The sequence below is a fragment of the Lates calcarifer genome, linkage group LG17 (genome assembly GCF_001640805.2).
Source record: "Lates calcarifer isolate ASB-BC8 linkage group LG17, TLL_Latcal_v3, whole genome shotgun sequence".
Lineage (NCBI taxonomy): Eukaryota > Metazoa > Chordata > Actinopteri > Centropomidae > Lates > Lates calcarifer.
Window position 1 is genome coordinate 15636139 of NC_066849.1, and position 12959 is coordinate 15649097.

Below are 12959 nucleotides of genomic sequence, written 5' to 3' on the forward strand. Positions count from 1 at the left end.
CAAGGATAGGAGATAAATGCAAGCTGTTTTTAATTGAAGACTGTATTTTCCTCCTCACTTTGTGTTGCATGAAAAATATACTCAGTTGGCAGTTTAGATTATTTTAGTTTACTCTCATTGATATAAAAAGAGTGGACATAATATCATTAGAAACACTTCTCAGTATATCACAATATAATACCAAAATAAACTGAAGCCCCTGGAAACAGTATCTTTCTAAAAGAGTTGCAACAAAAACTAACTATTATAAGTTTCATGATAGGATTTATTGCAGGACTATTCTGTCAGACTGCATTCATTTCAGCTAGGTGTACCAATAAACTGGTAGGCTTAGTTTGTTCTAACAACAAGATGACCATCTTGATTGTGCTCTGTGGTGAATAACATTTTGCTCCAGGAGGTAACAAAACATCTTGAAAATTGTGCAGAGAGTCTAAATAAAACAAAAATGAATTAAAAATACACTTAATCCCTTCTGGGAAAAAAAAATTAATATCTAACTTCACCACAGCTGTGAAAGGCATCGGTTATTTTTGGGACAGCTGACACACCTCTTGTGATGTAGATCAATTATTAATCTCCTGCGAAGGTCAAATCTAATGATAATGAATGGAGCCTATTTTTCAAATTTAAATGCAGGATGTTGTAGACAATGCATTCCTGGGTTTATCTGGCTCGCTAGTGTGTGTCTGTGATTTAAATCCTGCCTTGGGATCAATATATCAGACAGGTTCAAGCCAAAAGAGGACCTTAACAGGGTGGTGACCATCCTGGCCTGCTCTCGCATTAACCCCCATATCCCTCATTGCACAACTCTCATGCCAAGTTACAAACAGTTTGTTTCACAATCAGAGATAAGTGTCACATCAAAGAAAAATCTGTTATAGCCATTAAATTTTTTTTAGATGTTGATTTCCACTGGGGCTCCTCATGTAAATCCTGACACCCTGTGACCAAACTGAAAAGCAAAAGTTGGGGACATTTTCTCCCTGTGGTGAAATTGTCCTCAACTGAGCAGATTGTATTTATGTGTATAAATCCAGGATACATTCAGTGTGCTTGAGGTTTGCTGAGCATGCATGCTCCTTTTCAGTACTCTCCTGCTTTGCTGAGCATGCATGCATGTTTTTCAACCCTGACCTGATTCACATTCTATACAAAACCCTGCACTTTGTCACAATTCCCTCTCATCAGTGGTTGGTACATAATACAGCAGCAAGTCTGTTGTGTCACAAAGGGAACACTGCTGCATAGCCTCTCTAAGCTGGGAGCTAGCAAATTTTACAGTTTAAAGATTTACTGAGAAAGGTTTCTTCATCTTTTTTAAAAAAACTGTACTAGCAGAACTACCAGTAGTTATTTATATATTTATGGATATATATAGATAAATATAGATAAAAACAACAACCTAGGATTGTATGAACTATGACAGTATATACATAGTGTCATCGTGGGGTTTCATGTGGTGATTTACCAACATCATATAGGCCTGTGCTATAATATACCCTCTCTAACTTTCCTGCTTTCTGTTGTCTAGGTGGACGTAACGTGACCATCTCTCTGCAGTCCAGGACGGGACACACTCACATGCCATCAGTGGTCGGCCTGCTGGTCTTCACCCAGTTCTGGTTCTGGTTCCCCCTCTCCCACTTCCTGTCGTTGGCCTTCACACCAACCGCTATAATCGGCCTCAACAAGGACCTCAAGGTACTGAAGTGCCTTGACTTGTTGTGATTGGTGTGTCAGAGGGAAAATTTGTGTGTGGGTGCATATAGAAAACCCCACCTTTTTTTCCCACCACAAGATAATTTCCATTATCCATCCATTCCATCAACTTCAAAATATGAAGTAAAAAGTGACTAAGTAAATAGTTGTTCATGTATCAAAGGCCTTGATTCTTATAGGGAAATGTTAATGACAAGCTCTGACCAGAGGCAAGCCTCTACATTATGATTTAAATTCTGCTCAGAGGAAATGCTGTCAGCAGCAGCTAAAGCATAATAATATGTATTTATATATGTATTTGTATTGTGTAAACCTTGTTTGTAAAATGTAAAACCACAAACCTGAGGGGTAAAAGTATGGCTGCTGATTTTGTATTTTTGCACTGCATTTGGTGCTGGAAATATTTAGCTTCTTGTCTTGGTAACAACTGTCACCGGCAGCCTATCCATAACAAGAGTGTTCTGACTGTGGGCCTTCTTTGGCCCCCCGCCACTCGCACACTGATGCCAAGGGATCAATGTGACATATTGGTGTCTTAAACTGGCATTAGCTGGGCTTTATCTCTTCATTGCTACCCTGAATCAGCAGCACCTGACACCAGGGACACATGCTCACTTTTGTGTATTATGCGTCCCCAGCTGAACAAGACACTGGAGAATAGACTTGTTGTAAAGCCCCACATAAATACTTCGGGGATAGAGTGCAGAGGGAAGGTGGGGTGGGGGGAGGCCTTGCAGCAGGGTTTAACAGACCTTGTGCTGCATCCTGCCAAGGCTCGTCAACACCTGTTTAACTACACAGCAGGAGCCTTCGCAGACTTTACCTGTCACTACCAGACAAAGAACATCCTTGTCATTTACCAGTTGTACTTTTTTAGCAACAAACGTCCTTAGCTTCCAGACTCTTGCTATACAAGAGTGAGGCTGACTTTCAGCCTCACTAATGCAGTGAAATGGCTGAATTATGAGGTGATAAAAAATAAGATGTCTCCTTGCTCACACAGTGTGCTGCAGTACGTCTCTGTTGGACCATAGAGACAGTTTAAATCATTTAGTTTCAGTGAACTGTTATAATTTGAAGGCTAACACTAAACAGAAGGCACCTGTTGCTGCTGTTGCTGGAAATCTTCTTTTTGTTTTTGTCTAGGCAAAGTCGACATAGCCCTTTTTCATTTTTACATAGGGTTGCAGGCAGCTATTAGAAGAAAAGCAGTGTAACCTCTTTTTCTCAACTGGTTAACCAGTTAAACTGTAAATTTAAGTTCAGAATCTAACTAACCTATGCCAGTGTATCTCCAGTTCAACCCTTCCTGTAACACTTTCTTCACAGAAAAAGATGTAATCAGTTTTCTTTTATTGTGAAGCACTTACAGACACAGGAAGTGTCAAGTCTTGTCTAGACTTCAAGAAGCTAGAACCAGCAAATCAGCGTTGAAATATGATATTTGAAGCTGCCATGTCTTAGAGCAGGTTTTGATGTGATATTTTCTGCTACAAAAACAGAAAGAATTGCTGTCTGTCAGTGTTTGCATTGTGCTTTTCCTCCATTCACATTTCACTTTAGTTCACTTTTCAGTCTCTGTCTTTGTTAAATATAGCGGTAAAGTCCTGCCCCTTTTCCCAGCCAGCCTGTGTTCCACAAACATCTGTGTGGTTTCTCATAGAGGATTTCCCTCATCAGACTTTCTGTAAGCTGAGACATGTTTCAAGGGTTTTCTGTGCACACCCCAATGCACAGTAACTAGGTATCTCCTCTTATACTGCCTGTTTAAAAAGCTAGCTAGGAGAGGTGGTAGCTCAGCTCTATGTTTATTTCAGTGTTCAGTGACATCATGTTACAAAAAAGGCATCAACAAATCTCTCTCTGGTTGAGTTTCAGAGTTCATTCTTGATGCTGGAAATGGCAGTTGACAGCCAATAGTTACTGAGACAGTTCGCTTTTGACCAAAGTTTTAGACTAACCAACATTGCCATTCCCAGAGCTTAGCTGCTGACATGGCTAAAAATCACCACAGAAGTGATATCAGTATCTGCCCCTTCTTAAGTGGATCTGATAGTGATCCTAGCCAGGTTGTGCAGCGTTACAAAACAGCTATCCAAAAGTTACCATCTTCTTTTTGTCTTCCTGTTCAGATGCCCAAGGTGCAGTACCGCTCCAACTGTAAGCCCTCCACCTTTGCCTACCCACCAGCTCTGGAGGTTCCCAAGGAGAAAGAGAAGGAGAAGGTGAGAACTGAGGCGCCGCAACAGATGAGCTTGTTTTGCTTTCCCTTTAGAGAAATTATTAGCCGAGGAAAGTTGATCTCACTTCATATTGATTTGTGAATAATTTCGAACCCTCCCTGTCAGACTCATCATTTTCTTGCTCGTTATGTTTATTATTTTAGCATCTCTGGCCTATTTTTCTCAGTTGCTTCATTTCACAATCCTAGATGCTCTTGAATAAAGTAATGAAAGACCAAGCAGCGTTTATTTTGTGGTTGACTAGTTTTGTACATTTTAAGCCATGTTTGTAGAAGGTCTGAGTGTCTATGGTATTGTCTTACACTGTGGAAACGTCTCTGCTCTCTCTCTCCATGGCAGGTATCCACTGCTGTTCTCTCCATCACAGCCAAAGCCAAGAAGAAGGAGAAGGAAAAGAAAGAAAAGGAAGAGGAGAAGATGGAAGTGGTGAGTGGAAAGGCCCAACACTCAAAACATTTCATTCCATTTTAAAAAGATTATGGACTCAAGTGAACATGTTAACATTTTAAAGACATTAATTTTATTTTGTTTGTTTCTCTGCGTCATAAAAGTGGTGTTTTTTGTTTAAGAGTTTCATGCCATGGAATTGTTTTTTCACCATTTACCTTTTCTTGACTACAAAAAAAAAATCACTCAATACCTCCTGGTATGCAGAAAAAATCACAACTATCTGGATACTTAACGTGGTATCTGTGGTAGATCCATGCACAGTGTTATACAGTCTCCTTTGCTCTTTGACACCATACACAAACCTACCTTTATTTCTTTTCTCAAAGTCTGTCTTGATCTTTTCACTCTCCCACGCCCAGTGTTCAGACGGACTCCGTCGGTCCAGGGCCAGTATAACTTTCGTTGGGATTTTCTCTGGGCGTTAGCTGTGTGTTTGATCCACTCTGCCACGGTACATCTCAGCTCTGGTGCTGAGAGACAAGCCTGGAAATGTCCAGCCCGCTCACATCTCAGGCTTTTGATTTTATTTGGCTTAACTTGTTGAGAAGGCAGCTGAAGGGAAGGTATCTGCTCAAACTGGGGTCAGACAGTTCAGAATTCACTGGTTGTCATTTTCTGGATAGTTTTATTGAGCTGATTTTTATTTCTACATGACTCTTGGGTGTCCTCTTTTATTTCTACACAAAAATATATTATTTTGAATGTTTTGGATTAAAATGGAAAAGGACAAGGAAAAGGAAAGGAAAGGAAATGGAAAAGGAAAAGGAAAGAAAAAGTGTGGTACTGATGAATATGTGCTGTATTTTGAAGAAGAGATCTTGGTGGTGGTGGCCAAACGGCCAAACAGACCACAGATTTAATCAGAGGCTTTATGTGATCCAACAGTCCAGTCTAAAGCCTCCAATTAGAAAAAGAGGCAGAAGAGAAAAGACAGTCTCTGTGTCTTAGAACATCTGCAGGAGATGATGTAGTTTGGTCTTGAAATGAAAAAACTTTTTTTATTACCAGCTCTCCTGGCATCTTGTGTCCTTCATTGTCATGTTTATGAGTTTCCAGTGTCGACCCGATAGCCCAACAAATCACCAGCCAGCAAGGGCGCCAGAGCAGGAAAGGACTGAATCACAACAGAAAGAAGGAAAACCAGAATGTATTACTCATAAGTCCTGCAAACTGTCCAATAATGTCACATTTACACTAGAAAAATAGATTCTCATTTTGTTGTAAGCCTGGTGGGCTTAAACCCATCATTATAGTGGATGATCAGCAATTCTTCTTAGTGAAATCTTAGAAATATCTGAACAGTATTTGTGTATTTTTATAAATACAATACAGATTAAACTGTGAAACCACAGTACATGGAAACATGCACAGTAGCCCTGATGCAGAAAATGCTGCTTCTCTCTCACAGGAGGTCCAGGAGGGTGAGAAGGAGAAGAAGGATGAGGAGAAGGAGAAAGAGAAGAAGAAGGAAGCAGAACCAAACTTCCAGCTTCTGGAGAATCCGGCCAGAGTGATGCCAGCACAGCTCAAAGTCCTCACCATGCCAGAGACCTGCCGTTACCAGCCCTTCAAACCGGTAACTCCACCACACACTGTTTTTCAATCTGTTTGTATTTACAGCTAAGTCTATTTACGAGGTCCCAGCAAAGTTTCTCACTAGGGGACTTCAAAAGACAGTAGTTACAGTAGTTACAAAAGTTACAGTAAAAAGAATATTTAAAAAAAACATCAACTGAGAACTTTGTTCAAACTTTGATTTAATAAAAGCTAATGAAATTAAAAGTTTTCACCATCAAGAGGTGGTCAGTTTGACTCCACATCACAGAAATCTTTTACCACTGGTGGCCAGAAAAGATTCAATTATAACACCAGGGCTTTCCCTTGGGAATGTGAGTGTATGACATTTCCCAAATAAGGTATTAAATGTGCTTATTCTACTCTTTACTACTTTTTTCCCTATCTTTTATTATTGTTATTTATAGCATAATTACATGAGAATTCTGGGGAGGCACCTGAATTACAACATTTACACACACAGTAACATCTGGAATGTGCTTAACATGAATTTAATGATATTTAACAATGTAAAATTATCTAAGAGAGTTTTAAAATAAATCATTCAGATTTGGATCCAGCCTGTTGGTTGGATTTGGTGTCTGTAGAGTATCTACAAGTCCAAAACAGTTGACAGTTTTCTGCAGTAAATGAGAGGGGGAGGTGCAGTCACCCAGTGAGTCCTGAAAAGAGGAAGCACTGTTTGATTTTGTTTCCAGCAAGCTATGCTCAGAGTATTAGATGGTACAACTTACTGTATCAAGTGCCAAAATGGTGTCTTTGCTTGACTAAAGTTTTGTGGTGCTGCTTTCCTTTCATGGCTTTGTTTTTACATTCAAAGACAAGTTTAGGAAGTGAAGAAGTTTTACAAGCTTATCTTGAAATCTGGTCAATGTCAGAGGGTTTATTGAAAGCCTATTATGTGAATCAAGGTAAATGAATCCAAAGCTTCCTGTCTTTAATTCTTCACTGGAGCTGAATGACTTCATAAATTGGTGTTTTTATCATCCATGCTTGAGTTTTGTTCAGAACAAACTTCCCTCAAAACCACACAATACATATATTTATGACTTTTACTGTTGAATAGATTAACCGTTCTAATGCCATTTTTTTTCTTCAGTACTTATTAATTGTCTTCATTTACAGTATGGTTGTGCTATTATATCAAATTGATTTTTTTTTTTTTTTCATTTTCTGTGGATCATTACATTTCTTGTTGCAGTAGATTACAGTTTATGTGTTTCCTGGCCTCCTAGAAGATTAATCTGGCCCTGGGTATAAAACAATGTTAATACTTAAAGGTCCTCTATGTAAATATTTGCTATTACTATATAGCCAACATTAGTATTAACAGCTGTTTACTAACCAGTCTAGAAGAAACTTTCCAAGTGCAGCATCAAACTTAATTATTTTACTTACTAAGAGCTGTCTCCAGTAGTTGATAGCAATGCCAGTCTTATCCCAAGCTACTGTCACTGTAGCATCCAGTCTGCCGAGGGTGTATTCTGACCCCTTGTGTTGTAAACTCAACAATGGCTGTAAAGTAATGGCTGTAAAGTAAACTGCTGTTAATCCTCACATTAGCTATGTAGCGATAGCAAAATCTTACATATAGCACCTTTAAAGAAGACATTCTTATTGCTGTGACAAATTTCACTGCTTTAGCTCTTCGTGTACTACATCACCTGCTTTCTGCTTAGTCATTGTAGTTTAGCCAGACTGAAGCACAGCACCCTATAAAGATTTCAGTTTCTTCCATTTATTACATAAGCGTAGGATTCCTTACCAACAGTGAAGCGTGAGATGTAAACAAATGTTCTCCTTTAAACATGAATATCATTGTAGTATATCAGTCTGGCAGGTAGAATTCAGCCTTTTGCTCCACACTATTTGATAAGCTTCCCTGTCTATCACCAGCTCCATACAGGCGGGATTATCATCATGAAAGACACCAGTGAGGAAGAGGAGGAGCTGGTGGAGCCTGTCTCAGCACATGGCCCCAAAATCGAGGAGGAAGAGCAGGAGCCAGAACCCCCCGAGCCCTTTGAGTACATCGACGAGTAAGAATGTTCTCACAGCGAAGGTATGTTCACAGAAATCATTCCTGAGCCTTATTATTCATTCATAACTTAAGCAACATGAAGTGTTGGCTGATGTTCACCACACTGGTTTTGTTTTTCCACATTTGTCTGTCCCACCTGTTGCTTCAGTGAATCTTTAGAAAAGTTTCAAAAGGTCTTAAATTTTTTGTTTTAATTGAAACTGAAGGTTTTAAAGAGCTTTAACTAATCTTTTATTTCTTAAATTGGGTTTATAAGAGACAATTTGGCATCATATTCAAATGTCAACTGATGTAGATTGATCTGTAGATTGAAGTCATATGTCAAGGTTGAAGCTAGCAGACACTGAGGCCACAACAGCATTAGTTTCACAAATAGCAAATCAAATAAATAATACAGAAATGCAGTAGCAGGGCTGCTCAGTGTTAAAAAACAGTTAAGGGTACATATAATGTCACTGATCTTCAGACACCCGTCTGGCTTGTACACACACTCTTATATAGCTGTCAGGCAGTTTGCATAGGAAGTAATGCTAAGTGATAACACACAATGCAGGTCTGTGCTGTTGTTTCCGAGCATAACCCAGTTGCACCCGTCACTGACTGAGGAATGTAAACACTGCTGCCATCTCCAAACGCCAGCTCACAGGGCAGACCTTCTCGCCAAGGAAGCTGGATGCTTAATTATTCCTGGCTGCTTATCGTGTTTGTGTTGGATTGGCTGCAGCCTGCCTCCCATGTAGGAGCTCGCTGTGGCGTGTGATGAGACGGATGAGGTGTCAATGACCAAATTAGGGCCTCTGAGCCACACTATGTCATCTCTTTATGAGGCTCAAGTGCTGTGTGACAGATTAAACACTGCAGATATCATTGTCAGGTTGACTTTATGGGTTAGGCAGCACATCGGGACAAGTGGTTAAAGTGACCGAGTTGTTATTGGAAGGTCACAGTGCCCTTGAACAAATTTGTTTTTACTGACTTGTTCTTAAGTCCCTACATAGTCAAGCTCCACCTACATTGGTGTTGTCACTTTAATGTACCTGATAATAGCTCGTCAGGCAGCTTTTGGTGTGTACATACTTGTTGTATCTATATCAAACAGTCAGTGATCACATATCAACTGGCTGTCAGAGACGTGTGGAGGACAAATGGGGATATTAACATATATTTTCTTGATAAATCTTGATTGATCGTCTTTTACTTTGACTGATGATCAGTTCTTTCATCTTTTTAGGAGAATTATTACATATGATATATTTAATATTTAGAATTTAACATTTTTACCTGAAACTATATTATATCTGAATAATATTTGTAGTCTTCCTCACAAGCTGCATGCAGCCTCAACAACCTCCACTAAAAAGGTAGAGCCGATTGTATGTAGCCTTAAAGGCAAAGACTAGGGCTAAAAAAAAGTTTATCAATCACTCACTACTCCTTCAAAAGCTTAAACGCTGTAAGTGTACAGTAATGACTGAAGGTTACTCATATGAACATTTTAATATTTTGATCAACTCAGAGCAAAAATGAGATTTTTTAAAAGTGAAGGGAATATTTACCCTCTGTACTAAGTGGAAATTAAAGTCTTGCACAATCATGACTGGAGAACTCACATTTTTGTGAAAGCTCTCCGACTCTGTGCTTCATAACGCTCGCCGTGTCTGAAGACCAAAGAAACATGGGGTCCTCTTGGGGTCCAAAGTCTGACATTCAAGGTAACTAAACCGAAAGTTAATGGATGTGGTCCTTTATCGACAATGCACAGTATTTTTAATAGAGATAGGCCGATACCGATTATTAGTAGTCAAGGAGGCTGATAACCGACATTTGGAGCCGATATTCATTTGCAGTAAAAGTGAAAATATTGGCGTCAAAATTTTGGATAATACAAACTCCAACACTTAACTTTGTTTAAATGCCTTTAAGCATATGTTTATTAAACAGCTTTTCAGATTTGCAACATGTTAAAGGTTTTTTTTATGTTAGACAATAGACATCTTTGTTTTAAAATTCTAACAAAAAGTGCAGGGAGCTCAGCAGCATGTCTTATAAAGTTAAATGAAAACTTAAACAAATAAATAAAGTTTTCTAGAGTAAATAAAGAAACGCATATCTGCTCTCCGGAGCTTCTCCACCCAGCAAAACTTTTTCTCCTCTCCACCGTGTGTGTGAGCACTGTGCATGCACAGCTTTCACTGCTGATTGGCTGTTACCCGTGGCTCTGTGTGTGTGTGTGTGTGTGTGTGTGTGTGTGTGTGTGTGTGTGTGTGTGTGTGTGTGTGTGTAACCAATCAGATGGTGCTGTGGGTGGGACAGTGCTGGAGACTGAGTAGTGACTGCAGACAGAGAGGCACAGCTGCATCAGGGCCAAGATAACCCAGTTTTAAATTGATCTCTTATCAGCCATTGGATTAAAAAAAAACAAAAGGCCGATGCCGATAAGCGTCAAAATGCCAAATATCGGCGCTGATAATTGGCCCGGCCGATAATCGGTCTATCCCTAATTTTTAATCCTCACCCGACCACCTCTGCAATCATACTGCTGTACTCACAGTATAGTGTAAACACTGGAATCTTTTCCATCCATTACGATGTGAATGCAGCATGAGCTCTGAATCATTTTGAAAAACTCCTGTCCTCTGCAGCTCAGAGGGTGAAGTGTGGCATTGTTCTAACAAGGGCAGCGGTATCAGGTCCCACTGTTGCCAGAAAATTCAAAAAATTGTGTCAACTTAAATTCACAACAATTTTTTAAATTGATCATCATTGATCATTGGTATTTCTTTTCTGTGATTTTTGTTATTCAGATGGAGTAAATCACCTCTAACCAGCCTGTTTTTTCTCTCCTCAGGCACTTGAAGAAGTGAGATCTCAGCATGTCGTTCCAGCGTCTCCCCTCTGTGCATCCATCTATCCATCCACCACCTCCCCGCTTCACTTCCTCTTTTACACGTTTCTTTCCTGCTCTGGCTCCTTGTTTGCCAGACAGGGAATGTTTTACATTATCAAATTGTATAATTTTCTGTCCTTACAATAAAAATGGTATATATTGGAGACTGGAGAGTGTGTGTTTATTTGAGTGGCTATTTCACCAGGCGTACGTCAAGGGACTCTCTCTAATCCCATACATTTAGACTGGTTTACATTTGCTGCACTCAGCAGCAGCTGGTGTAGTCCACCCAGCAGTATGTCTCTGTACAGCAGGGTCTACTGTATAAATACTAGACAATAGTGGATGGTGGTGGTGGGGGGTGGGGTACTTCCGGGAGAATAACTGTCCAGAGGGTCAAAAGTGAGGAGAACAATAAGTTTAAAAAATTGCTCATAAGTGCTACTAAAATGTAGAAAGTCCATTCCAGCAGGACATAAAGAAAAAGTTGGTCAGTTTCTCTGTTTAAACAGTAGCTTTGTCTTTTCTTGTTTACTTCTTCTTCAGATTGATTCAGTGACAGTTAAATTATGTGAGACTCTCTGTCCACTGAAATAAACATTAGTTTATGTAGTTCTGCTTCTAAGAGTACAGTGTTTATCATGTGTGTTTGTGACCTTATATAAGCACAGCTGTGCCCAGGGCTCATTGTCTCACAATCTGTCCATGAGTCGACCTGTTTCCCTCAGGACGCTCCATGATACTCTCAGCTTGAACAACATTAGATCAGATTCATCTTTCTGCTTGTTGAGGTAGTCACCTCATTCGGGAGCCCAGAGGCTTGTGCAAAGTCTGGTAAATTCTCCAGATCATTAATATTATTATTAAAAGTAGTAGTAGTAGGAGCAGGAGTAATACTATTGGATATTAATGGTGCACCATGGAGACTGTCAGGACTGTAGATTTTAGTAGAATTTAGTTCTGAATAGACTGTCCTTGAGATCAAAATCTCAGTCAAGAATAAACAGTTTAAACACAAATGTACAATAGACATCAGTTCTAATTACAAACAGCATTCAAAATACTATAGTTAAGATTTTAATTTTAAAGCAAGGAATATTCTATTAAAAAACCAACTCAGTTTATAGGTATAAAGACTTCACTGTGTAAGCAGTGAGCATAAAGTCATTTTCTATCATTGCTGTAACACTTTACCTCTAGTGTTAGTTTATATGCAATACATGATTAACAGTTCTAATCTGTAGGGATTAGAAAATGAGCAATAACATCTAAGACCATAAATAATCATTAAATGAAAGTACTAATTATTGTGTTGTCACTCTGCCATTCCACTGGTCAGGAAATATCTTACTTATTAAACAATGATCACCTGTAAACATACATACACTAGAAAATTCCATACAAAATAATGTCTGTATTATAAATATGAACGTAAAACCTTTTTTTGGTGCCAATACAAGTTATTTCTGTACAATGCCAATGATTCCCTTTTCAGATTAGGTTTTGTTTTCACTGCCAAACTCTTAAGTCACTGTCCTGGTGCTACAGTGTTTATAATATCATCATTAAACTGGCTTTCCCTGCTGGAATCATCAGATTAATTTTTTTCTATTTCCTGTCATACAATTATTTTTTGAAATATATAACTGCTGTTTCTTTGTAACTGAAGTTGTGCACAGGAGAATAGAAGCTCAACAGAAACCTAAGCTGGTGTGTTAGTTTAGGCTATCACACATCCTAAAAATCCCCCATCAGTAAAAACTTTAAACATCCAGCTTGTAAATAGCTGGATGTGGTTTTTGGTCTTTAACCCGAGATCCAGTTTATGGTCTTCAAGTTGCCACCAACCCCCCCTCCCCCACCAAAAAAAAAAAAAAAAACCTAAGTATGATTATATTTGGTAAATGAAGCTTCATGTGGAAAAGTGGTTTGGGAGGCGATCAGGAAATGATAACACAGGCAGTTGTTTTCTGCATGAGGTGTGTTGGAATGCCACTCGTTTGATTTTTAATGCGTAAGACTGGGTGGAAAAAACGTC

The 12959-nt window shown here is 39.1% G+C and overlaps 1 protein-coding gene across 1 annotated transcript in view; it reads left to right on the forward strand.

The window, feature by feature from the left end:
* Nucleotides 1–11085, forward strand: part of psmd1 (proteasome 26S subunit, non-ATPase 1) — a 39680-nt gene extending 28595 nt beyond the window's left edge. The window contains exons 20-25 of the mRNA XM_018673113.2: nt 1538–1707; nt 3858–3950; nt 4308–4394; nt 5827–5994; nt 7890–8055; nt 10883–11085. Coding sequence (XP_018528629.1) covers nt 1538–1707; nt 3858–3950; nt 4308–4394; nt 5827–5994; nt 7890–8036 — 665 coding nt within the window. The 3' untranslated portion in view covers nt 8037–8055; nt 10883–11085. The remainder of the gene's footprint in view (nt 1–1537; nt 1708–3857; nt 3951–4307; nt 4395–5826; nt 5995–7889; nt 8056–10882) is intronic.
* The last annotated feature ends 1874 nt before the right edge of the window (nt 11086–12959 follow it).